The sequence below is a fragment of the Poecilia mexicana genome, unplaced genomic scaffold (assembly GCF_051168715.1).
Source record: "Poecilia mexicana isolate PSO_F unplaced genomic scaffold, ASM5116871v1 scaffold_1, whole genome shotgun sequence".
NCBI lineage: Eukaryota > Metazoa > Chordata > Actinopteri > Cyprinodontiformes > Poeciliidae > Poecilia > Poecilia mexicana.
The window spans coordinates 5,811,189-5,837,265 of record NW_028263370.1 but is presented as its reverse complement, the minus strand read 5'-3'; the positions used below and the strand labels follow the sequence as shown (position 1 = coordinate 5,837,265).

Here is a 26,077-nt window from a genome sequence, read left to right as displayed (position 1 = left end):
GAGTCGGGTTGATTCTTGTATAATGAGCATAACATCCCCTAATAAATGATATAAGGCTTCTTTGTTCCATCTCATTAGAAGCTTGAAAGTAGATAAAAGGCTTTTTTTCTATTTTTTTCATCTGAAATCAAAAGGAAATATGACACATTTAAGCATCATTTCAGGCACACATATATCTTGGCAATACTTTCAAATAATAATAATAATAATAATAATAATAATAATAATAATAATTATTATTATTATTATTATTATTATTATTATTATTATTATTATTATTATTATTATTATTATTATTATTATTATTCATAATCTTTTTGGTTGCTTCCATATTTTCCAATTAACAACAATTAGATCTTGAGTTCTAAGTCTTGCTACATTCAGCATATAGTAAACATTTTAGCCTACTTGTCAGAGTTAGGAGCTAAATTCATGAATGGTGCAGACGTGATTATGTATATTTATATTAAGATTATCTGATATCGATGCAAGAAGAGAAATATAAATGTTTAGACATTGCATGTTTTAATACCTACAGGTCTAGAACCTTGTTCATTGGATGAACGGCGTGTTGTCCTTAACGGTGCTTCGCGAAAGCTTCAAATGTCCGTAAAATACAAGAAGGCAGATGATGGAACATTTCCGAGCTTTTTCATCCTGAACCAAACCAACTTGTTGTTACTGGCATGACAAGAATGTGGAAAAATTCTCAGCTTGTCATCTTCTCTGCTTAAGCTGTGGTCACGCTGTTTCTTATCTGGCCTCATATGCTGGGGTACCTAAAACCACGTCTTATGTGGCTGCAACCAAAATGGCGAGTCGAAGAAGCACAACTTCTAATTTGCAAAGTTAGGTGTATAAATACATGCGAAAAATATTTTAGGTTTTAGATCAAACAAAACATAAGACTTTCACAAAGAAGGAGATATGGTTTCTACAGAACATTTGGGTCAATGGAGTCCATGCAAAATTACCAGTACCAGATTAAAATAATATTGTGTGACAACAGTGGCATTTCTATGAGTTTACAATAGAGAAAGCCTGACAAAAAGAAAATGTAATTCTGTTGATTCATCCACCAAATCTGTCCTGTTTGCATTATAACATTAATAGTTTTGTTTGTAAGAATCGTGATAGAAAATGTCCTCGCTATAATACACAGACTCAGTCATGTTTGCACACAGAGTCTTCCACCCCTAAAAATAGACTGAACTGAGATTAAAAACTTTGTAGAATTGATCCAAAACCAACTTAAATATGACACCATCCCTAATCCTTCACTTAAACTTTACATCTGACCAAATCAGGACACAAAAAGCAGAAAAACAGAGGCATATTTGTCACACACCAACAAACAAAAACATTCATCCAAAGGCTTTTGTCCAGACCTTCCAAAACAACATAATGTCCCATAATGCAATCGGACTGACTCAGCCACTCATGACTGCTAATCGTCTAATAATGGCTGCCATGCTGTAATCATATCACTCCACAGAAGCATGAGGGGACTTAGGGGCTTTCCTAGATTAATACAGGAAAAACAAGGAATTATTTCGCTGACTTTTATTCATTGATACCTTAAGTAGAGGATTATGGCCTTTGGACCATCTGACTGCAGGAAGACTAGCACAGGAGGGGAAGATTTGGGGGGGGATTGAAAAAAAGCATCCCAAATATGGGTCACCACATCACAACATACAGAATTCAAGAAAGATTCATTTGACCGTGGCAAGTTATCATCAAAAAAGGCAAACCGAGACGAGCTATGCCTTGTGGTAAGGGGGCAACATAATGTAGCAATAAAATTTCTCTTTTTAAAAGAAAAAAAAAATTCCCATATCAAAGAGGGCAGTAAATGCAACACAGAAAAAGTTTAATTTGGAAAAAAAAAAAAACGAACACAATATAAAAGTTTTGAAAAGTAAATCTTCACATGGTCTCCTGTTATCTTCATCCGCCTGATTTTCTCCACCTCACGTCTCGTACTGTGAGCACAACAGTGAGCGTGTTGCTGAGACCAAACCCTAAAGCAGTGTCATATTCTGGGCTTGGAGGTGCAAGGAGGATGCCAAGAGTTGAAACAGGATGACTCGTGACTCTGTGAGTGCAAGGTGGAAAAAAGACACCTTTTTTCTACTGTGTGTGTGCGTGTGTGTGCGTGTGTGTGTGTGTGTGTGTGTGGTGAACATTCATGTGCATGCACATGTGATACATTCAAAGTGTGTGTGGGAAGAAGGAATCCTTCCAGCCGTTTTCTTTCTTGAACCTCTTCCTGTGTTCCAACCCCTCAACTCCTCCCAGCCCACATGCAGTTCTCAGAGCCACACCAGAGGACACAGAAGAGGGGAGAGCAGCTTGAGTTTCTCTCCGTCTCTCTCTCTCTCTCTCTCTCTCTCTCTCCTCCTCCTCCTTTTCCACCAGTCGCCTGTAAATCCCTCCAGTTCCTGCCGACACCTTTTTCCCATGTCTCTCCATCCAGTTGGTGTTGGTGTCTCTCATATGACTTGGCAGAAGTGAACCATGCGTGTAAGTGAGCGCCAGTGCGGGAGTGTCTGTTAAGAGTTTTGGCAGTTTTCTCAACACGGCCTCGGCTAAAGATCCACTGGGAAATGTGGTTTTAACGCCCCCTCTCTTCTCTCCTCCTGTTTCCGTTCCCTCTCTCTCTCTCTCTTTCTCTCTCTCTCTCTCTTTCACAATTGCATTGAGTCCCCTTTTCAGTGCTTTGCTTCCTCTTTTGTTTTTTGGGTTGCTTTTTTTTCTTGATTTTCTCATTATTCCCTTAATTGTGTTTCAATTTTATTTGAAAGCAACCAATGGAAATCTTCTTTCTCGAACGGGACAGGTCGCTTATTATTTTGTGTGCATATTCAGTGGCTGTTCTTTATTTAAATCCCAACATCATAATTAGCATCAAAAATCATTGTGAGTTGTGCATGCATATCAGCCGCCTGCGATTCAGTATGTAGCTCTCCAAATGCTGCCTGTCCACACACAATGAATGCTGATGGAGAGACATGATAGGTTATCCTTTAGGGAAGCCTGGTCAGATGAAATAACTGCTTGGTATTCTATTCCTCTGCAAAGCATGGCACACAAGAGAAGGATGTTGGCAAATATGCAAATGAAGACATCCTGTATATATCAAATGGATATATAAAGTTCAGTGAGAGCCACATGGATTTTTGGAAGAAAACCTGGGTGTGGGACATGTGTTTTTGATGTGTACAAAATAATAGGAATGTGTTTTAAAAGGTGGATAAAGTAAAAAAAAAAAAAAGAAAAAGAAAAAAGATCCTATTGCAGGGTTTATTTCTGGAAAAACTGAAAGTTATATTTGAAATTATATAATTCATGAAAAAGAAAATATGGCTGGTTTGTTCTCGAGCTACAGAGAGCGAGCAGATAAAATATTTGACTGTTCAGAGAAACAGCATGTCTGTGTTTTCCTTTGCAAACGTAGTAAAAACTGAACATACTTGAAAAATGTAGCTTTCTTGCGAATGGCTGCACTGTTAATTATTGTGTAACCCTGACTCAACATTCCATTTAAGTGAAAAGACTGACTCCCCAAAGCGGCAAGGCCTTGGGGCGCCACGAGCACTGAAGAAAAAAAGAAAAGGTAAGTTCTTTGGTTGTACCACAAATTAGTTTTCTAAGGTTTATTTGCATGTCTGACAACTGGGGAACGGGAATCACTTTAAATTGTGTGCAGTGTACCACGGAGCTACGAGTCTATATTTTCCACAGTTTCTCCACATTTGTTACATTTATCTCTGAAACATAATTGTTAATGTCATTCTGAATGTTTTCTGTCGAATAAAGGTCTGGAGATTATAGGCTGCCTGGTGTATGACACAATTCTTGTTGGCCTGGAACTGAGATGTCGCAGATTTATTTGGAGTAACTGCCATGTTCAAACATTTTAACAATAGAAACGCTAGAAACCTGTAAATGACAACAGCCAAACAGTATTGTTTATGTTATTATTATTATTATTATTATTATTATTTAAATATGGTTTGCAATCTCATTTTCTCCCCTGTTGCACAGTTTACAGCTGTCATGCAGCGTGTCAACATTCCTGTCTAAAGAGTCGCAACCAGAAGATCTCTAATTTGAGATTCCACTTTTGGCCTCTGTTCTGCTCTGTAATTGTTAGGGCTATCAGCTGAAATTCATGGTTAGACCAGAAATGATATGTATTCAGTATAGGATGCTGCAAAATAAATGGAAGGTTTAAAAAGAAATAAAGGGTTATAAAATGCACGTTTTAATACCCTCGTGTGTATAATGAGTGTTGTCATTTGATGTGAACATTGCCCACAGAAATAGCCCAAATAAAGGTTAAGATTACTCAAAGAAAACCTTTAATGACTGTAAAATGCAGCCTGCCAAATGCTGCAAGATTCCAAACCACAACACCCCAGCACCACTGACATGACAAAACTTCAGAAAATTCTCAGCCTGTCAACTTCCTGGTATATAGTTTATACACCATTTAAAGAAGAAAAAAAAAATTGTTCAAATGTACGTCAAGCTATTCAAGTTTTAAACTTATTACCGGCAAGCTTACAGATATTTCAGACCTTCATCTTTGGAGATGAACTCCTAGTCGGCGAGTTTGGAAGCCCTTCTTCTCATCATCCTAAACTTTAGCTGCCTTTATGTTTTTTTTTTTTGTTTGTTTTTTTTTTCCAATTTGATTCAAGTCAGTTTATATAACTTCCAGCCAGTAGAAGCTTGAGAGTAAAATTAAAGCATTAATCTTAAATCACACATTTTTAATAACAAGACTCTTGTTTCTTGTCTACTGTATTGAGACGCCAAACATGTGTAATGCAGCCAGTCATGTTTTATCTTGTTTTCCAGGCCATTAATTCACAATACCGTTTCCATATCTATGGATTTGCACTTTAAAAAAAAAAAAAAAAGATATGTTCATGGAGAATTCTGTCATGATAAATCATAGACACTTTAAAAGGGAAGTCAAGTCAGTGCTGTTGTAGCTGCTGGTGGGTGGTGGGTTTAGATGGAGATGGGCCCCAAGTAGATTCCTGCTTAGAGCCTCATCCACCCTTGGGCCGGCCCTGCTTGGCAGCTGTTTTTTATTTATTTTTTGGGGGGGGTGGGGGACGGGGGGGGGATATTACCTGGTGTAATCCTACCAAGTGATATCACTTTCACTAAAGTAAAGCACCTGAATGTTTCTTCCTCCATGGTGTCTTCTATGTTTTCATGCAACCAGCCAGAAGCACATTTGCTGGTCTTCCTCACTGACTTCACCGATCCTGTTCCACTCTGGGTTTTTTTTTTTTTTCAGAAGTTCATGACAGTTCGCCCGCTCTCTCCCAGCTGAGCTGTTTCTGACTACTGTTACCTCACCCTCCCTCTCTCCAGGTCTGCCTCCATCACCTGTCTCGAGGGGATAACCGCCGCCCCCGTCCACCCCCATCTGTCCCTGCAACCAACCCAGCCTCTCTGTGCCTCACCCTCTTTTTGTGACGTCATTGAGGAGAAGTGCAGCCTTTGTGTGTGGTTTGTGTCTGTGTGAGTCATTACACAGCCGGTGTGCTTGTGTGTGTGTTTGAGTATGTGACATACAGAGAGAGAGAGAGAGAGAAAGCGAGAGAGGCAATGGGCCGACAGGAAAAGAAAGGGAGAAGTATTACGTTTCCCATTTTGATTCAGAAGCTCAATTCGAGGTTTGGAATCTAGAAAATAGGGAGAAAGGAGCAGGAAAGAGGAGAAGATAGGTGGGAATCTGAGCTGCTGACAGCTGGTTTTTGTTCCTCCTTTCTTCACCCCTCTTTCATTCCCTCTTTACAACATCATTGTGTGTATTGGTGAGAAGCCATAGAGTAAAATATCAGCTTTTTAGGCCCTTTGATGTCTTTCAGAATGAGTGCAGGATGTGATCAGAGACACCACCTGACTCTTTTTTTTTTTTTTTCCACTGGCGCCAGCTTCTCAAATCTGAAATCTCAAACTTCACTCTCTTCCTGTGACGTCTGGCCCACCGCATCCGGATCTGACTTCACAAGATGCTGACATACTTGCAGTTAAACCGTTTTCCTGTCGAATTTTCAGTTCACACTTGCACGCACACGCATGATCTTTGTACCTGCACGATAAATAATTACAGACCATGGTAGGCTACTGTCCAATTTGTGGAAAGCCTGTCTACTTTGGTGAGTCTGACCTCTTTAAAATTTTACACTCTGTCTCCCTACGCCTTGGCCAGCATAGATGTCTGTTTCTTTCAGGGTTTTTTTTTTTTTTTTTTTTTTTCCGTGTTGGGTCGTGGTTTTGTCTCTTTCTAATACTTGAGCCTAATACTGTGGAAAAAGCGTATCAAAAGTAGAAGTGTGTGGACAATTTAAGCTCATGCCTTCATTTCCAGGTTATAATCATGTGCCTGTAGAGGTGAAATTGATATCATGCACACAAGCAAATGTAAATGGGCCATGACCATTTTCGTGTGTTTTTTTTTTCTTGTGTTTATTTAGGGCTACAATTAATGCTTTCTTATTTTGTGTTCTGATGGAAAACCTAAATATCTCTCGTTTTACTTCTATCATGTTTTTCTGCTTCTCTTTGAACCACTCACACACACACACACACTCACACACATGCATAGATTCAAACCCCGGTATCCATAATAACAACAGGATGTGGGTCTGCCCAAACGAGCTTGCACGCTGCTCTCAGGGTTTCCTCCTCACCTTCAGTCTCTTTTAGTTTGCCGCACGCAGAGCCCTCGCTACATGTAGCCGCACAGCAACGGCTGCAAGTCTGCTTTGTTCTTTTTTTTCAAAACAGTTTTCGCTTGCCCATCCATTTGCTTGGGAAAGTTCAGATTTTCTAATGTGACCCGGCCTACTTATCTCTTTTCCACCTCAATGCCCCAAAGTCTGGCCTATTAGTGTTGGGGGGACTTGAAAGGGGGAGCAGTCCCTTCATTTCATCTGGATCAATTCTCTTTTTAAAAGATTTATAACTAATCATTTCATTCATTCAGTAAATGTTTTATATTTTTCTTTTTTTTCAAATATCACCTGGATTTGCAGGAAGTTTGTATTGTGACTAAGGCATTGCACTTTACATGTACAGTGTGGTTTAAAAGTATTTGCCTATAGATGTATCTGTTTTTGTTTTTTTTTGTTTTTTTGTTACACTTAAATGTTTTAGATGACCCGAATGAAAACAAAATGCCAGGAAAAGCTGTCCACACCGGCCTGTCCATAGCAGCTACCCCCTAAAACTAATCTAAATGCTTGGGTCAACGGCGGACTGATAATTAGCCTTTTACATCACTTCAGAGGAATTCTGACCCAATCTTCTTTGTTGGACTTTAGCGATACTGGAGTCGTTTTGAGAATGAAAATCCCTCTAGTCATGCAACAGCATCTAATTTAAGTCTAGGTTCTGATTTCTTCATTTCCCCCCTCCCCCCCAACCTTTCATATGTGGACCTGGTGTGTTTCGTATAAGTTTCCTTTCCTGAAACGTTTTAGAACAGCTGTAAAAGGACACACTCCTTCCAGAAAGTTCCACTTTTTGTCTTGTCAGTCCACAGAATGTTCTCTTGAAAGTCTTGGGGATCATTAAAATGTTGCTGGAGGAAGGGGGGATGGGCTTTTGTCTTCTTTTTGGTCAGCTGTAGTTTTGGCACATGGATGCCATCTCTTAGTTTTAGCTCTATATGAAGCAGTGACTTTCACTGCTTCATATACCATATCGCTGTAAATGTTGTTCTGCATCCTTTGGAGAAACTTTGGTAGGCCGGCAACTCCTGCAATAGTTCGCCTCTGATTCATATTTACTTTGTTCTCGTCTGTTCTCGAAATTCTTTAAAACTCCTAATGATTTTTTATTTGTTTTTTGATATCCTTTAGTGTTCTTCATGTTGTCAGACAACTTCTGTTTCAGTGATTTCTTTATCGTACAGTACAGCCAATCGTTAAATGCTGTGGATGTGGCTCGGGAAACCAAACCAGAAAATTGTTGTTGATCGCACTTATTTCATGACTTAGCAAAAAAATGCAACTGTATTTTCACATAAGGTTACATATGACTGAAACGCAAAAAACAGATTCAATTTGTAAAGGGTGGAAATAGTTTCTAAGACCTTATATTTAACACATTTTTTCACCAACCCAAGGATATAAACTGTATGTAAAAAACAAAACAAAATTATAATGTAAGTTCACTAAAAACACTGACTCTCTAAGATATCACACTTAAAACACACATTTTCACCAACATATTTAGTTTTAATACTTAGTAATATTAATTGTTTTTTGTGACTGTCAGTGACCAACTTTTACTTATAATCAGTTTTTTATATATATATTTTATGCCCTGTAAACATTTTAAAACAAGATGAGGCACTCCAAACCTCTGCTTCGTAGAAGTTGCATGCAGCAATTTTGGTTATAGGTATTTTACCAACATGTTAGAAGACAATGAGTCAAGTTTTCTTGTTTAAAAGGTAGATGTCTAACAAACATGTATATCAAGAATTACAAATTGTTTCGTCATCAAAAGCTGCACTAAAACTGTTCTGTATTTAAAGCAAGTAAAGGCAGATTACATGTGTACAGAAATGAAATATGTTCCACTTTAATAGTAAAGATGCATAAACTGCTCCTCATTTAGCTGCTGTTTGTCTTTGGCGCAGGGGAGAAGAAGAGGTCCTTAGGGAGGGACTACCATCCTCTATGCCTGAAGTGCCAGAAGTGCAACAGACAGCTGACGGCTGGCCAGCATGCTGAGGTACATAAGGAAGATAAATGAGACTAAAAAAAATGAAGAACACATTCTGACTAAGTGAAAATGATGGCACAGTAATCGTGTGCTGATGATTGCATTGCAGTACGACGAGAAGCCGTACTGCACACACTGCTACATGAAGATTTTTGGCCCGAGATGTACACTTTCAGGTCACACTAAGAACACACACGCAGACAGTGGCGCACGCATGATTTCTGACTCTTTCTCCCATGTTTGGATCGTTCCTCACAGGCAGCAGGTGAAGGATGTCTCCACAGGAACACGCACGTGGTCTTCATCGCCCAAAACCAGACGGAAGCACAACCAGTAAATACTGACATCTAAGACGAGGCAGCTGAAAAGCCACAAAATGCAGAGGCTTTAATGATTAAACAATGACGAGCGAAAATCTAACTGTTGTTCTCTTTAGGAATTGAATATCTATGAATAAGGGGTGGTTACTTGAGTCTTATCATACTGATTGTAAATTTGAACGGGTTTCTTTGCCTTACATTTTCAGAACTTTGCGACTGTAATTATTATTATTTTTTTTTTCTATCTGCAATTACATTTTTGGTTTTGCAATCACAAGTTAATAATGTTATGCAAACTATTCATACATCCATAAACCTCAATGTATTTTATTTGGATTTAATGTGAGGGACCAACACACAGTAGTACATAACGGTAAAGATTAATATAAATTACATGTTGTTTTTGTGTAATTTATAAAAATATAATAAAAATGTGAAAATAAAATAAAAATGTGGAAATAAAGTCCTATATGCAACATTTTGCCTTCACAATTATCTGTCTCCTTAACAATTAACAATACAGAGCCCACTTAATTTGATTCAGGTGTTCTGGGAAAGCTTTGGAGGAAAACATCAGACAGGTCAGTGAGAAAGTTGAAGAGAATTTTAAAGTCGAGTAAAAAAATGAACAAGCTTTACTAAAAGAGGAGTGTCCAATCCATTATCTGCAAAGTGAAAACAAAAAAAAAGACAAGTGCAAAACTAAGACTATACATGTTGGGGAAGGTTTAATTGATTACTAAGCATTGATTGGAGAAGCAACCAAGAGGCCCCATGCTAAGAAACGAAAAAGTTCAGTTTTCAGTTTGCCAGAAGATACTCTGTTTGAAGGGGAACAAATTTGAACTTTTGGCACTACATGGAAAAAAAAAAAAAGCGTGCCAAAAAGAACTGAAACCATGCCATCGCTACAATGAAAGGCATGATTATTCATGTAAGGGTGCTTTTCTTCAGCAGAGAAACCGGAAACGATGAGAAGCTAGATGCATAGATGTAGGCTCATGAGTGAGTGGGGCAGAGGTTCACCTTCTAGCAGGACGAGGACTCTAAACATACATCCTGAGCAACAATAAAAAGTGGTTTATATCACTTGAAATCCACAATTTAGTCAACAACTTACTAAAGTCAACTGAGAATCTGTGGCGAGATTGACATTCACTCTCCGTCCAATCCAAAACTGGTAGAAGCACACACCCAATTCTAAACATCGATGTTTGTAGTTGTATCTTTACAAAATGAAATAAAAAAAACCTTCAATGGGTATCAATACTTTTGCAAGCCAACGTACCTGCTGGCGCCTATTTGGACATGTGGTGCAGCTTGATTCACTCAGACACACTCCAATCACAGATAAAACCCATGCAGATGAAAAATGAGTGGAGCTGTAGGGCTCTTCCTCTCTCCCTCATCAGGAAGCCAAGGGGGAGGGGGGACAGAAGCATGGGATGGATACGGGTGGTTGCTGTTGGCAGGGTAAACCACATCTTTTGCCAGCAGAATCTGCTGGAATGAGCGCTACAGAGGAGGGAAAGACAGGTCTCTCACGCTCTCATGCACACATGCATCGGAGCGGTCGTGTCCTCACTGCTGCGGGGGCTTGTCACCCAATGGTGGCTGAGGTGCATACAGCTTTGAGACACCATCCCTTCTCGAGAAAGGGAAAGGTGTGCTGGTGTCCTCTCCTGTCAGGGGACATATTTCTGGTACTCACCCATGAAGAAGGCATAAATTGATTGAATGTGAATAAAGTAATAAGATTAGACCTTCAGAAACAATAAAAGAAAAAGTTACCAGTCATGGTTTATTACTGTCCATCTCCCTCTTCTATCTCCTCCTTCTCTCCCCCCCTTGTCTCCTTCACCTCCAAACCTCCTACCTTGATCATTTGGCTGTTGTGTTACCAGCTGGCTGGCTGCTTATTTGCATGAGTTTCAGCTAGCCTGCCTCATTAAAAAAAGACACGCACTTGGTGAAAAGGCTGAGTTTCAGTCCTGACCCTTGGTTTAAAGAAGCCAGGACATCGTCTAGTCTTTTAAAATGCTCTGGAACAGTAGTTCTGTAGACTTTTGTCTATATTTTCAAATGTTTATGTGAAACCCTTTGGTTTCAAATGGCCCATAAGGGATGAACAAGTTCTGTGAGTATGCACAAAAGAGAAATCAGTACCAAAAAATACCTATTTCGTTTTAATTTTCACCTAAAGTCAACTTGTTATAAGAGTTTGTCCCACACCAACTCAAGTGGCCACCCATTTTAGTTCTTGAAATGTCAAAATATGACAGCTTAAACAGACAAAAAATTTGGAACAATATGGCTGATCATAAAAATCAGATCAGATGAGCCAATATTTTGCTTTACAATATAATATATCCATGGAAGTATTTAGGAAATCAGACAAAAGGATCTTTAAGAGGAGCATCAGACCTGAAGGGGCGTGAAAATACAAATGACAAAAAGTTCAAGTGGTGTAAATACTTTTGCAAAGTGCTGCACATATTCAAGTTTTGTTGGTGTTTATGCTTAAATGATTCATGGATTACAGCTAGGTGGTGTGTCCATCAATAAGGCATCTAAAAATAGTCAGAGAATGGATTTAAATTTTAGACCCTGTTATAATATGGAGCTAGTGAGAAAGACCTATTGGTAGAATCAGTCACAGTGAAGCTGATGCGAGCCAAACATTGAAAAACACTAAAAAACATGATTGCCTAGATAATGAAAACAAAAAATCTACAAAAAAAAAAACTTAGGGTTTTATGTATGGTTTCACTTGTGTATCAACGTCGACATCTACTGGTCAATAATGTAACTCGCTTTCAGTGAGATTGCTTTGCCAATGACACAAATACGGTGAGTCATTTGTATCCTGAAAAATCGCCTCCGTTTTGATCAAGTTGTTTCGTTTACATGTAGGGGTTTTTAACACCAATTAACAAGTATGTGATAATCGAGGATGACTGTGCCAATGTTATGGTCATTTAGCTTAGTAGCGGAGTTTCTACTAGAAAAGAAGAACAACTTTTTCAAAAAGATTAACTAGTACTTTAGTTGCACAGTATTGAATTAGAGCGAACAAACGTAAAATTTGTAAAAAGTAGTTGAATAATTTTACAAACAACTTGCTATAATGTCGAAGAAACTTCAGAATTGAATTAAATTATTTTTACACTTGGGATGCTTATAAAGTGAAAAGATAATAAAGAGATTCATTGTGATATTAGATACCTCGAGTTCTAATGTTTTAAATAGCCCCTGAAGGCATCTCCGACCTACGGCCATACTGCACATGCGCAAAGAGGTAACAAGGAAGGAAAGGAAAAGGCTTGACGACGGATTATGTTGGCACACTGCTGAGCGAAAGCAGCTGCTATCGAGTGATAACGTTTAGGGTTACGTCCTCGTCCAAACATGTAATTCGTTTTAAAATGAACGATTAATAATTCGAAGAGAAGAAACTGTAACCAATCTACAAAGAAGGAGCGAAAATGATGTCAGAGTGCGATCTTACAGAGACTGAAAGCGGCTTGCCTGTGCTGGACACCGGGGCGGTAGCAGCAGTGCCCGAACTGGACTCTAACTTTCACTCCACAGGACCCTCGAAGGTATCATTTGACAACAGCCGAATAGGACTGGGGTTTGCGGCCAATCCTGGAGTCGCGGTCCGTATCTCGGACTCTCGTGAGAGCGTCTTGACCGAGCTCGAGACGGACGGCTCCGGCGAAGAGGCGCTGTTGTTGCCCTGCTTAGCAGGAAGCTCGACGTCTCCGAACGGTGGCCGAGACAAGCGGAGCAGACGGAACAGACACAGCTCATCGTCGGATAAAGACACCTTGGCTTCCCCAGGTAATTATTTAGATTAACTGACTTAAACGTAGTTCCCACATGTTATGGAGAACTAGAAATGTCGTCCTCACTCCGTGTCATATGGTTGCTCTTTACCCATAGGAAAGTGCTACTTTTTAAAAAAAGAGATAACAGTGAATGCATCGTGGGCAAATCGATGTAATGTTATGCAGTCACTCAGAAATATTGATCTTGCATCATCCTACCGAGCCCTTCCACAGGATTTTAGAGGCCCGAGAGAGGAAATGTAAACTTCTGCAACATGTAATGCTATTTTATGCATTTACATTGCTGTTACGTCAAGACATTGTTTTAATAAAGTTTAAAACTGTCCTCTTGAATTCACTCATTGCAAATCCTTTGGGATCTGATTATAATTACGTATCTAGAACTTTGCACCTTTGAACTGATCTTTTCCGTCATACGTGCCACTAGTTGTGTTATTAACCTGTAAATGATATCACCTTAAAGATAATTTTTCGCTTACTTATGTAACGTTTTGTGAGAGCTTCGTGTTTATGATACCAGAACATGTTATGTGAGCAGATGGGTTGTAAAAAAAAAAAAAAAAAAAAAAAAAAATCAAAATACTACAAGGCACAGCATGGCAAAAAGATTTCATGTTGTTCTCATGGTTTAAAAATAAACATTTTGATGAGATGTCAAAAAAATTGCTGGAGTGACCATAGATTTATCTGGCTGATTGGTGCATAGAGTAAACAAACTGTACCCCTCTCCCACGTGTTGCCGAACGAAACATGTGTTCCCTTCTGCAAATATAAAGCTGTTTCTATGTCAAAAACATAAACAGTGAGGATATGCAAAGTGAAGGAACATCCCCCTGTTTAGGAAACACTATGCTTGTGAAATGGAATGGTAAAACACAATATTTTGCAAAATAAACACATATAAATTTATTCGGCGTTCTGGCCCCCTCCACTCTCTGTTAGCGTTAGCACACTAGCTACTATAGATATTTATGAGATGTGGACAATTTAGACGAGTCCCTCAAACTGTCCAAATATAATTTTGCTGTGCGGAATATGAATGAAACACTTAAAGAATAATCTTCTACCAAACAATTCATCCAGGCAGTTCTTTGCGAATGCAATGTTTCAAAGACGACTGCAACCTGCAGCCCGGTGCGGCTCTACTTTGGGTCAATTCTGTATTTTTGCTTAGGTCTATAAGTGGAAAGCAAAGTTACAAAGTTAGAACTACAAATGCACTAATTGGAGATTTTATAAACAACTTCTGTTTACCCATTTTATACATTTCGGTCCTGCTGATACTGGTTTTTAGGCAGCTCCGATTTCTATATTAGAGAAAAATATCTTTATTTTTACTTAATTGAATTAGCTTAGCAGTGCAATGTTTCAAATAGATTATAGCTCGTTTTGGTCAATTCAAACGTCCAGCTTTCTTGACCTGCTGAATCCAATTTTGTTTCAAGGACTGTTGTTAATAAAAGAGTAAAATGTGATGCCGTGTTTTGAGAGAGGTAACATTTTTGAGACTCCCAGAAATGAAATGATTTGTTTATCCATCTTAGCATATGTCCTTAATTTTCATCAGATTTTGTTTTTACTCAAAAAAAAAAAATGGCATTGAAAGCGCATTCCTTCAGCTCAGGCATTTCTTTAAAGTTTTTTTTTTTTTTTTGCAGTAGGGGTCCATAGTGGCAGCGTTTAGACAGGAAACGGGCAGAGAAAGAAGCAGGCAGGCAGTAAAAGTCCCAGGGTCGGGAATCAAACCCTTGACAACTGCTTTGAGGACTAATATACTTTGTATATATGGTACACGCTCTACCTCTACACCACCACCCCATCAGCATTTATAGATCAAACCAGTCCAAAATGAATTGAACAGAGTCTGACACAGGAGGAAACTAATGATAAATCATGATGCAGTCACCATGGAAGCAGCACATTCAATTTTTAACTCGCATGATACTGCCCACCTTGTTTCTTTGTGTCTTTTTATTTTATTTTATTTTTTTCTGTTCTTGTTATCTCCGATTGTTGGAATCCATTGTTGGACCCTTTTTAATCAGGGCCAGAAATCTAGGCCACAGGTAGAGAGAGATTGAGCCTCAAATGGCAGGTCTCTGCGTCCCAATTTCTGTGTCCTTTTAACACAAATACGGTGTAAAATTACAACATCGCTCTATAAAGTTACTTCCTGTAACATTTGCTTGCTCGCTCTCATAGCTGACTTCTGCATGCGACTCAGCTCTAGTTGCAGCAAAATACTAAAAGCAGAAAATGGTGTTTTAATTGTACTTTTATTTATTTTTTTTTTATTCTGGTGTCCTGTACTGACTCAGTTCCACTAACGATCTTATTTTTAATGCTTTTTTTTTTTCTTTGTTTTGAGGCGTCGCTCTTCAATCCGGGTCTCCTGCACTCCGCAAACCTGCTGCAAACAAAGGAGCTTTCCATTCCCTAAAAACTGAGCTGGACGTCTGAGAGGCTGTTATCAAATATGCATCAGGCCACTTTGCAGGTTGACTCACAAATAGTCTGTGGCGCGGCGTTGGTGCTCTGTGCTGAGAACGTAAGGATAGGCGAGAGAGGAAGTACTTTAGCTGTTTCACGTTCGCTCAGGCTTTCTGTCAACTGAAGCCAGTAGAAAAGAGATGAAGCGAGAGAAAAGCTTTACTTCTTTCTGTTGTCAGACTCCGGAATTATATCATTTTAGACTTTCAACGCAAATGCAGAGCAGAAAGCTTTCATCCTTGAACGATGGCAGCTAAATATATGGACCGAACATCTTTCTACAGTAGTTTTAAAATGAGAGTGAGATTTAAATTCCTTTTGTAATTGTCACGTGACCAAACAAATACCACGTGGCTGTGCGCCACTTTCTACTTTGACCTGTGGATGAATCAGTCTTTCTTTGATTACCTGCATGGTATGCAGATCACTTTTACTGGTGAAATTGTATTTAACACAAATATTAACAGAACTTTTTTCTGAGTTAACCTTTTTTTTAATTGCCACCTGCTTTGTTTCTTCAAGTAAACAAGCTTCAAAGTTATTGTTTTTTTTTCTATATTTCTCTAACAAATGGCTGGTTAAGTGCTCGCCCTAGTCCCTGCATCTGCTCCTCTCTGTCCGGCATCTGTTTCTTTCTTTTCTCCCTGCATCATGTTGTAACACAGTGTGACTGACGCAGAGCACACACAGCCTCCCTGTCAGCTGACTGTTCTGCTTCTAGCAAGTCGAAGAGGTAGGAATGTGTCGTGTCATGTGAAGGGGGCCTTCAACAGAGGAATAATTAGCACGGCATATTAACCAGAGAGACTTTGCAAACAGATCTGCAAAGCAGCTGAAATATTTTTGCCAGGTGATGAAATGACTCCTCTGGTTTTGTTGCTTTAGATGGAGAAATGTCTGTAGTTCAAATCCACTTAAAAGTGTTATTACTTTCTGTGAGTTGGGCAGCAGAACGTGCTGTGACCTTATAGTAATTGTGGCTTTCAAATACCAATAACACATTTAAGACAAAACTAGTCATAATCAAGTGTCTCTGTCAAATTTGAGGTCAGTGAAAACTTAAATGATTTATTTTACTTTTTGGGAAGATAGCAGAGGAAATATTCTCTAGCATTAGCTTGAAGATCTAACAAATTGACAACTTCATCAGGGATTTAAGAGTACTCTGTGGTAAACCCAATGAGACTGTAGTTAATTATAGTGGTAAACTGGTGAGAAAAACTGTGCATTAAAATATATTAACAACGAAAACATAATTTCTTCCAGTTGCTGACTTAACACTCCCTTATACTTTAGATTGAGCAATGTCGTAATTGTGCAAGTCTCACTTTTCTCCACATAATCAGCCCCCGTTTACTCTTGGGTTTAAAACTTCACCACAGTAATGTAGGTCTTCAGGATGTTGTCTGTAACAGCTGGTCATACTCTGTCTGTTGAAATGAGTTTCCCCACAAAAATGTGTTCTTTGGTTGTAATGAGTCAATTCAAGGTATTTCAACACATGAATGGCTTGGAAACGAGCTAAAATACTTCACAGTTACAATTAATAATAAAAGTTAAACCTACTGGTGGAATGTCTTCAGAGAGCTTGTGCAAATAAATTTGTTTGATAAGACGAGCCGTGGATAACAGTAAATTTTGTATGGAGGATGCATAAAAAATTAAGTCAATAGTACAAGGATTTTGTGTCATCTGATCAACTTTATGCTCACAAACAACCCCTGCTGTTGCCTAGTGGGTCTTGTTGACTTGCTATCCTGCTTGACCTTTTTGTCGTTGCCCAAACATGAATCTTGTGTCATTTTTGGTTTTCCTTCCCTTAAGCCCTAGATTTCAGTTATTTTCCTCAGGTAATAAGTGGATTTTTTTATTTGTTTGATTTATACATTCTATATTTTAAAGTTGTGCAGCTCTAAAATATAACATTTGGCCATTTTAGGACATGGATAACAAGTTCTACGAAAAACCCCTTCATTTGTTTGAAGTTATTGAAGGAAAATGTAACATGTTCCATGTTTGCTGCTCATTGAACATCTTTTTGTTGCCATTTCCCAACCAGGTACAAACAGTGGGGACTTCAACCATTTCCCAGACGATCCAGAGTTTGCAGATTTCATCCTCAAGGCAGAACAGGCCATTGAAGGTGGTGTTTTTCCTGAAAGGATTTCCCAAGGCTCCAGCGGGAGCTATTTTGTCAAAGATTCAAAAGGGGTAAGGTTAGAGTCATTTTTCTCAGAATGCCAAAAACACACGAACATTTACTGCACAAAATTCTAGGATATTGATCTGAGTTGTTAATTATTTTTAATTGAATCATGAACTCAACTGTCACTTTTGTCATAGTCACTACACACTTTTCCCCCCCCTTTTTCCCTTAAAAAAATCATGAAACTGAAATATAGATTTTGTCTTTGAAGTTGTAATTTTCCTTATTTGACAGGTAACAAATGAGTCTCAGCTGATCTTTTTGAGCATAAACTTAATGTTGACTTTTATCTCTGCAGAAAATCATTGGAGTTTTTAAACCAAAGTCAGAGGAGCCTTACGGTCACCTGAACCCAAAATGGACCAAATACTTTCACAAGGTAAACTGTGTGCCGTGGCATAGGTTGTTATTGATTTTGAAGAGGAAACGGAGACACTTGTGGATTTAATTTGCAAACTTTTCTACAAAGTTTTGATTTAATTTATTAGGTTTAGTTCATTCTTTTGATAGATCGTGATGTATCTGTGACTACAGTCACATATGAGGCGTTTTTAACACCCTGCAAACGTCTTTCTGTGTCCTGTTTTTGTCACTAGCTCTGCTGTCCGTGCTGTTTTGGCCGAGGCTGCTTGTTGCCCAATCAGGGTTATCTGTCAGAGGCCGCAGCCTCCCTGGTTGATACGAAGCTCGGCCTTGGAGTGGTGCCCAAAACAAAGGTACCTCTCTCAGTGTGCTATTGTCTCGGCATCATGTGCCTGAAAATATGGGTGCATTTTCAGAATGGTAGAGTATCATTGAAAAGTTAAATATTTCAGTAATTCAAGAAATAAAAAAGTTATATAAAGCCTTTACACAAAGAGACTTATTTCAGTAATTTACCTCTGATCTGATTGTGATCATTACGGCTTGGTGAAAACTCTAATTTTAGTTTCTCAGAAAGTTGTATTATTACATAACAACAACAAAAAACTTTAACATTCCCCTTCCTCCTGACACAATCTGTGTAGTTTTGGTTAGATGAGCTTGCAGACCGAGCTACGTTTAGTCCGAACTCTGACTGGGTCGCTTCTAATCACAAGAAACATATTTATCAAATTAAAAAAAAACTAAAAGGATGCTCTAAATAGAAATCCGCCAAGGGGTATAAATATTTTGAGATTAACTTGATATAACAAATAAATTTGTAATTCAGTTAAATAAATGAATGTTTCAATTAAATACAAAGTAACTACGCATTTTTTTTACTTATTTGTCAAAGCCTTGTCATGTTTTAACTTTTTCAATCTGATTTTCAAAGTAAATTGATTTGTTTTATTTTTGCTTTAAGAAATGCTTTCTGCTGGAGGTCCAGGCTAAATATATTTCTTGCATTCAGGTGGTGTATTTGGCCAGTGAGACATTCCACTACAGCGCTATAGACAGAGCGAAGTCCAGAGGGAAGAAGTACGCCTTAGAGAAAGTCCCGAAGGTGGGACGACGCTTTCACAGAGTGGGCCTGCCTCCTAAGGTAACAAGCAACTACGCCTGTCAAAACATTTTACTTTCCTGATGTTTGCATGCTTGTTTAGCGCCAGTTCTCTGCGTTTTCACCTCCTCAGGCACCGATGTTGCCGTTAAAAAGCGGTGCTGTCTCAGCGTCAACTCTTTGCTGGGCAATTTTGTCGGGAGCCGGAGGCAGACAAATAACAAATCAAAATGTTAAAATCAACGTGTTTAAACACAAGTTTAGTTTAGTTTTTTATATCTGCATAAATTCACACACAAAAACTTACAAATTAGAGCTTTAGCATGATTTGAAATATTAGATTAAGGAGCTCAAAATAACATGACGTCCATGTGTCTCTTCTTTCGTTTTTTTTATTTATTTTGACCTTCCCCTCATGGAGGTAAAGTGAATAAATGCACTGCTTACAGTTGCTGTGTTGTATGAAACCCTTAAATGTGATTTTCAATTCAGTTTGTTAACAGAATCCTGTAATATTGTTGCAATATTGTTAATAGATCCTGTTCTCAGTGCTGTTAAGTTTTCTGGTACTCAGATCAGGAATTGGCTTGTTGGGATTAAATAGCCTTAATTTGATCAATAAATAATATTGTTGATGAGTTCAGCTTCCATCCTTCACTAATACTCAGAACCCAGAAAGGATCAAACATTAACTGGATCGTCTGCTTTCATAGTCAGTGACGTGCGGTGAGCTTCATATCTGGTGAGGCACCGACTTAATTATAATCGGATTTGCAAATCTAGACCCCCTGCATGTTATTGTTTACTTAAGGAAATTTTGCGCATGCGTACAATGCTGGAGGGCAAAAAGACTATTCTTTAACGCCGCAGAATAATTCAGTTGTCTCAATCAAACTTAGAGATGTAGATATTATTAATTTCGTGCTGTGCTTAAAAGCAAAGGGAGAAACCGTTAAAGTACAACTCAAAACCACGTCTTTCTCGCTCTCTGTATCAGCGCAGCTACTGCATGGCTAGCTCGCTGTTACTGTCTCTTACTTTGCAGTTGTGGAGTCACAATGTCTGGGTTCATGAGCGCCCCCTGCCATGAGGCAAGAGAACTGCCAGCCTCACCTCGAATCTGTTCTCTGCCGTTTATGATCGCTCCTCAGCACGCGAAACATGTTACACACAGTTAGTGACAATAAAAACACAGTACATTAAATACATAAGCTGAATTATGGAAAATCAGTTCATACATTAAATGTTTTTAACCATTTTATTGGCGACGTACAGACAGGAGGAACATGCTCTCATAGAATAGCAATCGGTGCAGTTAGCGAGATGTAGCACTAACTGCACCTCCCAGGTGAGGCTCAACTCACTGCTGCCTCACCGGCTTCGCTTCTATGCATTTGAATGGGAAATTGCAAGAATTCAGTGATTTTGAAGAAAAAAATAATCAGATTTGGTTAAATTAAATGAAAAATAGGTGCTTTATAGTACAAACCACAGGGTGAAAATATCTTTATAAATGATTTTATTATTATATATTATTTTTCCATGATGACAGGTGAGGCTCTGCTCCACCTGCCTCCCCTGACCCCACGTCACTGTTCATAGTAGTGTACAAACTGCTACTTTTACCCTTTAATTCCTTTAAATGTTATATTTTTATACTTTATGCTGTGCCCGCTCGAAAGTCAAACTCAAATTCCTTGTTTGGACATACGATCTTGGCCGATGAAGGTGACTGGTTCCGACATTGTGATGTGTCAGAATTAGATCAATGGTTCTTTGACAGAACCGAGGTCAAGCCGGCTCCGGCACCAGCCAAGTTTAACCACTGGAACCACTTTTGCAGAGAAACCCTAAATATTCTCTGGGCTTAGAAAAGGTTGTGATGCAGACTGCAGAGGATGGCAGAATAAAGGCTGACCGCGTTGTACTTCTATTCCTGGACTAAAACTGTCCTTTCAAATAAAAAGGTCAGAATTGAATGTGTTGGATGACTTGTATTTCTTAAAACTGCAATATGTAGCTTTTATAAAAAATATATTTTTTACAAATATGTCTAGCTGTCACTATGTCCTAACAGATAATCTGTGAAAAAATCCAGCTCCCTTGACTCCTCCAACCAATCATAGTCAGGAGGAGGGTCTTAGCAATGTCAATCATGCTTGTGTACTCATCGTGGAGAAACAACCTAATGTTACAGGAAAACTATCAGTTTCTGGTGTTCACGGCTTTGGGAGAGGAGCTGTAGCGCAGCAGAGAGCCACCTGTAAGGTGGGCTCGTTCATATCAACAGGCTACAGTCACGGTTTTCTCAAAAGAAAAACACCCAACTTCTTTCAGGTCTTTGTTGCTGCTTTCCTTCAGTTCATCACGTCGTCAGTGAGCTTCCTGTTTTTATAAGCTGAACTGCTGCCGCACACTCAGGCATTTAGTTCATTTATTTTGCGCAAAGACGTCACGTTCCCCTGTTTGTTTGCAGGTGGGCTCGTTTCAGCTGTTTGTGGAGGGTTACCGCGAAGCCGACTACTGGCTGCGGCGCTTCGAGGCCGAACCTCTGCCGGAGAACATCAGGAAGCAGCTGCAGTCCCAGTTTGAGAGACTGGTGGTGTTGGATTATGTCATCAGAAACACAGGTGAGGGTGTTTGCCTTGATACAGTGGAGAGCTTTTTGTTATATTTCCTATTTTTACTTCTCTTAGTTTAATTGTTTTGAAAAGTCTACTGACCCTGGAGGTTAACTGTTGCTTCAATTGCCAGAGTTCTTTAAACTTGGAGCTTCAAGTTGTTGTCTCCTTATGTGCTTCAAGCACTTGTGTCATCCAGGCATATGCAATATTCTGTTTTCTTCCTCTTCAGATCGAGGAAACGACAACTGGCTCATTAAGTATGAGAAGCCAGGAGAGGGAGACGAAAGTGACAAGGTATGCCGCATTAGTAGCAATGCTTCGTCCTGGACGCGGTTACGCTACAGCCAAAATAAAAGCAGTTGTCGGTCATAATCAGCCGCATGTTGACCAATGAGCGTAATTAATTAGCTTAATTTAACTTTCATTAAATTGGTCGTGTGACGAGGCTGTTCTCGATGGTCGTTTCAGGACGCTGAGTGGTCGGAGAACTGCACAGATTCCTGCATCAAGATAGCAGCCATCGACAACGGCCTGGCCTTCCCCTTTAAGCACCCAGATGAGTGGAGAGCATGTATGTCTGAAAACGTCTGTGACTTGTGCTTTACTACGTCCATCTTTAACCTTAACTGTTTGAAAGTCTCTTATAATCCCAATTAAACAGAACCTATCTTGCGGGGATTACTCATTGTGTTTTATGTTAAAGAAATTTAAAGACAAGTTAGCCAGTGTGTCAGAGAAGCTGCTTGACATTTTGTCAAATGTCTCACTTACCCTAATCTGTCTGCTTGTAATCAGAAACAGACTGCAGATAATTAGCTTAGCTTCAGCTCTAGACAAAGGAGGAAATTATCCATCTTCCTTCCTCCAAAGCTGATATTTAACTTGTTCAAATTCCCCCTTTTTTTTAGTGTTTTGTTTTCATTGCCATACTTAACAAAACAAATTTTAATCAGCGATTGTTAAATTGAGTAGAGCATTACATTTCTTTTGTCTTGATGAAATGGTTGAATTCACTTTCTTCTTCTGAAATTCATGCCTTCATACACATCTCACAGTTTTACTTGTTTTATGTTTTTGTGTGTTTGCGTTTTTCCAAGCAAGCTTCACGTAAATCACTTTATTACAGTGGTGTTCAAACGGTACTTTCTACTTCTTGTAGCTCTAAATCAATAGTGATGCACATAAAGAGTTTATAATCTACACTGCTAGATGTTTAGCAAACAATAAAATAGTTTTGATGGTATTTTTTTTTTGTCTAAAACACCAATTATTTGTGAAGAATGAAGTTAAAGTGGATTGTGGTTGTGTCCATCTTTTAGACCCCTTCCACTGGGCGTGGCTCCCTCAGGCCAAGGTGCCCTTCTCCCAGGAGACCAGAGAGCTGGTGCTGTCCCGCATCTCCGACATGAACTTCGTCCAGGACCTCTGTGAGGACCTGTACGAGATGTTCAAGGTGCAAATCCGCACGTTTTCAAACAAAGCCGTTGTACTTTTCCATTTGGCAGCAGTGTCTGTGCTAACATTAGTGATTTTTCTCTGGTTTCAGGCAGATAAAGGCTTTGATAAAGCCATGTTTGAGAGACAGATGTCTGTCATGAGAGGACAGGTGAGTTTCATCCTGCTTGAAAGAGACTATGAAGCATTTTTATAACATAAGGTAACATTGTTACTTTATTGTTCTATAAAACAGCCTGGAAAATATACAGCACTCCCCCTTTAATGAATAAAGAGAAATGCATTGTTACGAGTTTGCAAAGCTAGCAGTACATACTCTACTTAGTAAATGTAGCTGGTTTTCTAACTTAAAAACAGATTGCATTTGATTATTATGAGATTTGATCTCCAATGTTTGGGATGAATTATTGTTGCTTAATAATTATTGTTTTGTATTGTGTTTTAGACAGAGTAAAAGATTTTGGTGGTCTTTATTTGTCAAAAAAAAAAGCCACTATAGTCTTTTAAAGACAGCTGATTAATGTTTTGATATGAATGATCAAATTAATGCTAGTGAGCTGGAGAGAATCAAGACACACAGCGAGGTTAGTCACTTCTTTAGGTATCAATCAAATCTTTTAATGAGGCGGCAACAAAAGATAACAAGAGAATGTGGGAAAAAAAAATTGAACTGAGATCACGGAAAAAAATAGAATAAATAATTACAATGCTTTTCAATTAAAATCTACCTGGAATGCAAACAGGTGGAATATTGCTGTGATGAATTTTGCTAGTACTTGTAGAAGCTAACAATGCAGCTAACATTTATTTCTGTTTGTCAAAGGATAGCATTAGGAAATAGAAAATAAGTACATATTTTGGCTCCAGTTTAAAGTGGATAAATGAAATTTGTAATGGCTGCTAAATTTTTAGACTCAGGTTGATTCTGCAGGCCTGCAGCTTAAAGTCCTGCAAATTAATAGGTTTGCACGGGTACAGGCCAGACACCCCCTGATATATGATACCCACTACTGTTTTTCTTTTGTTCTTTTTTTTGTGTTAATTATGCCTCATTTTGAAGTGTTTCATTTATTTAAAAAAGAACATGCATGCAAACAGGAAGCGCTGTGTAGCAGCAGATTTGATTAACCTTTCCTGTTGTAGATCCCCAGTGAGCTGCTTCTGCCGCTCATGCTTTGACTCTGTGTCCCTGCAGGTGCTGAATCTGACTCAGGCGCTTAAGGATGGAAAGAGTCCCATCCAGCTGGTGCAGATGCCCCGCGTTGTGGTGGAGCGCAGCCGCTCGGGCGGCCAAGGACGGGTGGTCACTCTGGGCAATGCCTTCACACAAACCTTCCACTGCAAACGGCCATTCTTTTCCTCTTGGTAAAGCGAGAAACCCGAGGATGAAAGCTAAGGAGAGACTTGTTGGCCAGCCTGTTGTTCTGTACCAACATCAGCCGGTAATAAGGGAGGATTAAATGAGGGCAGAGACTGGGAACAGTGCAAATCTGTCTTTGGAGTGAAAAAGGAGAGAGGGAGAAGGCAAGCAATTTAACCTGCGTTCAATTGTACGAAGGGAAGCTAAGTTGAGGCGATCTAATTTTATTTTTTAAGAGATTGCATCAAAACGTGGAAGCTGGAGAGATCAACATACCTCGATTTCCTGTCAGCGAGACCCTTTATGCCATTTTGGCGCGGTTGAATAATCAGCTTTTCCACAGAGGGGGGCTTTGTTCATTGTTTGGAAAGCAGCCTTCTTTTTGTTGTTGTTTGACAAAAATCCACTCAACTGCATCTGCTGAAGTTTCACATTAGGTCTGTTGGTGGGGTAGTTGCCAAAAAGCAGCACTTGAGCACCACAGCGCATCACTTTAGAAGATAAACAGTGTTGGGTTAATCTAAGGGGGGACTGGTCTGTACGTCTCTCCATTACGGGATTTATTCTGCAGTTTGGAATTTGTCCTCACCTGGAGTAAAACCCCCCAAATTCATGCTTTGCCTTATAGGAATACTTTGTGTAACATACATGTGGATCTACACTCACATGGGTCACACCACTCTGTACCCATTGTTATATTTCAAACCTGCAATGTTAAGTGTCTTTAAGTCTACATACTGCCAAATGTTCTTTTTCTTTCTTTTGAAGAATTACGAAGCCTCAAGCTAAGAACCGTGATGAAACTTGAATCCAGAGGACCGGCGGTGGGGGAGGGCGCTCGAATGTATTCTGTTTACGGTTTACACACGGATTCTATCTCCGAAACATTTCAGTACAAGAGAATGCTGTCACAAATGGGACTTCTCATAACAATGAATGTATTTGTTGTTTGGCATGTGTTTAATTGCTGGCAGCTTTCTCTTGAACCGCGTGCATTAAGGGGCGACAATTCCTCTTTGTAAAATGTTGTTTGAAAAACATTTAGGACAATATTTCTCCTTTTTGCTCGATACCGTTGTGTTTTCTTATGTATGAATCTTGAAATTTTTATTCCAACTTGATGATTGTATGAGAGTTGTATATTTAACAAACAAGAAATAATAAAATTTGGGAAATTTGAATCGTTTAGTGTCGGGTGTCTGTCATACCTTTTAGTGAAAGGCCTGAGGATCCTCAAACTGCAAGAAGGGTCGCTTTTATGTGTTTTACTGGGCTCTATAATATAAGCTGAGTGTTTGATGTTTAAAAATACATCTGTGTACCGTACATGTGAAATTCAATTTCTAGGATACGTGAAACTGTTGTTGTGTGCTTTTGTCCACTAGATGGCGCTTGAGGTCTGGCCAGGTTCTTGATGTGCTCCCTGTTGGAGGAGAGCCGCACAGGACTGTTTTTTTTTTCTGAAAAACTAAGCCGCAGCAGTGAAAATATAGACTATGCTGACACGCATGACTGACCATGAGGTTTTCTTAGGAGCTTC

The 26,077-nt window shown here is 39.1% G+C and overlaps 2 protein-coding genes across 4 annotated transcripts; both read left to right on the top strand.

Annotated features, from left to right (window-relative positions):
• Positions 1 to 5,945: 5,945 nt before the first annotated feature.
• Positions 5,946 to 9,564, top strand: LOC106927595 (cysteine-rich protein 1). Of its 2 annotated transcripts, XM_015003270.2 has the most exons (4): positions 6,018 to 6,188; positions 8,681 to 8,775; positions 8,876 to 8,942; positions 9,025 to 9,564. In XM_015003270.2, the coding sequence occupies exons 1-4, from the start codon at positions 6,146 to 6,148 to the stop codon at positions 9,033 to 9,035; spliced, it is 216 nt and encodes a 71-aa protein (XP_014858756.1). In that variant the 5' UTR covers positions 6,018 to 6,145; the 3' UTR covers positions 9,036 to 9,564. The 2 variants fall into 2 exon arrangements, with proteins under 2 accessions (XP_087871035.1, XP_014858756.1); XM_088014909.1 differs by lacking the exon at positions 8,876 to 8,942 and having other exon boundaries at positions 5,946 to 6,188.
• A 2,793-nt stretch (positions 9,565 to 12,357) lies between these two features.
• On the top strand, positions 12,358 to 25,718 carry pi4k2b (phosphatidylinositol 4-kinase type 2 beta). 2 transcript variants are annotated; one of them, XM_088014867.1, is made up of 12 exons: positions 12,358 to 12,460; positions 12,567 to 12,929; positions 17,487 to 17,638; positions 17,932 to 18,012; positions 18,230 to 18,349; positions 19,009 to 19,140; positions 21,575 to 21,728; positions 21,952 to 22,016; positions 22,191 to 22,293; positions 23,042 to 23,175; positions 23,269 to 23,328; positions 24,373 to 25,718. In XM_088014867.1, the coding sequence occupies exons 1-12, from the start codon at positions 12,373 to 12,375 to the stop codon at positions 24,544 to 24,546; spliced, it is 1,626 nt and encodes a 541-aa protein (XP_087870993.1). In that variant the 5' UTR covers positions 12,358 to 12,372; the 3' UTR covers positions 24,547 to 25,718. The 2 variants fall into 2 exon arrangements, with proteins under 2 accessions (XP_087870993.1, XP_014858754.1); XM_015003268.2 differs by having other exon boundaries at positions 12,429 to 12,929.
• Positions 25,719 to 26,077: the final 359 nt, after the last annotated feature.

What these genes read in the sequence shown, in the direction of transcription:
- LOC106927595 (XM_088014909.1), top strand. Translation starts at nt 6,146, where the DNA reads ATGGTAGGCTACTGTCCAATTTGTGGAAAGCCTGTCTACTTTG. An exon ending in TGGAAAGCCTGTCTACTTTG is followed by an intron (nt 6,189 to 8,680) that starts GTGAGTCTGACC and finishes TCTTTGGCGCAG; the next exon opens with GGGAGAAGAAGAGGTCCTTA. An exon ending in CGGCTGGCCAGCATGCTGAG is followed by an intron (nt 8,776 to 9,024) that starts GTACATAAGGAA and finishes CGTTCCTCACAG; the next exon opens with GCAGCAGGTGAAGGATGTCT.
- pi4k2b (XM_088014867.1), top strand. Translation starts at nt 12,373, where the DNA reads ATGCGCAAAGAGGTAACAAGGAAGGAAAGGAAAAGGCTTGACGACGGA. An exon ending in GAGTGGGCCTGCCTCCTAAG is followed by an intron (nt 19,141 to 21,574) that starts GTAACAAGCAAC and finishes GTTTGTTTGCAG; the next exon opens with GTGGGCTCGTTTCAGCTGTT. An exon ending in TGTCTGTCATGAGAGGACAG is followed by an intron (nt 23,329 to 24,372) that starts GTGAGTTTCATC and finishes GTGTCCCTGCAG; the next exon opens with GTGCTGAATCTGACTCAGGC.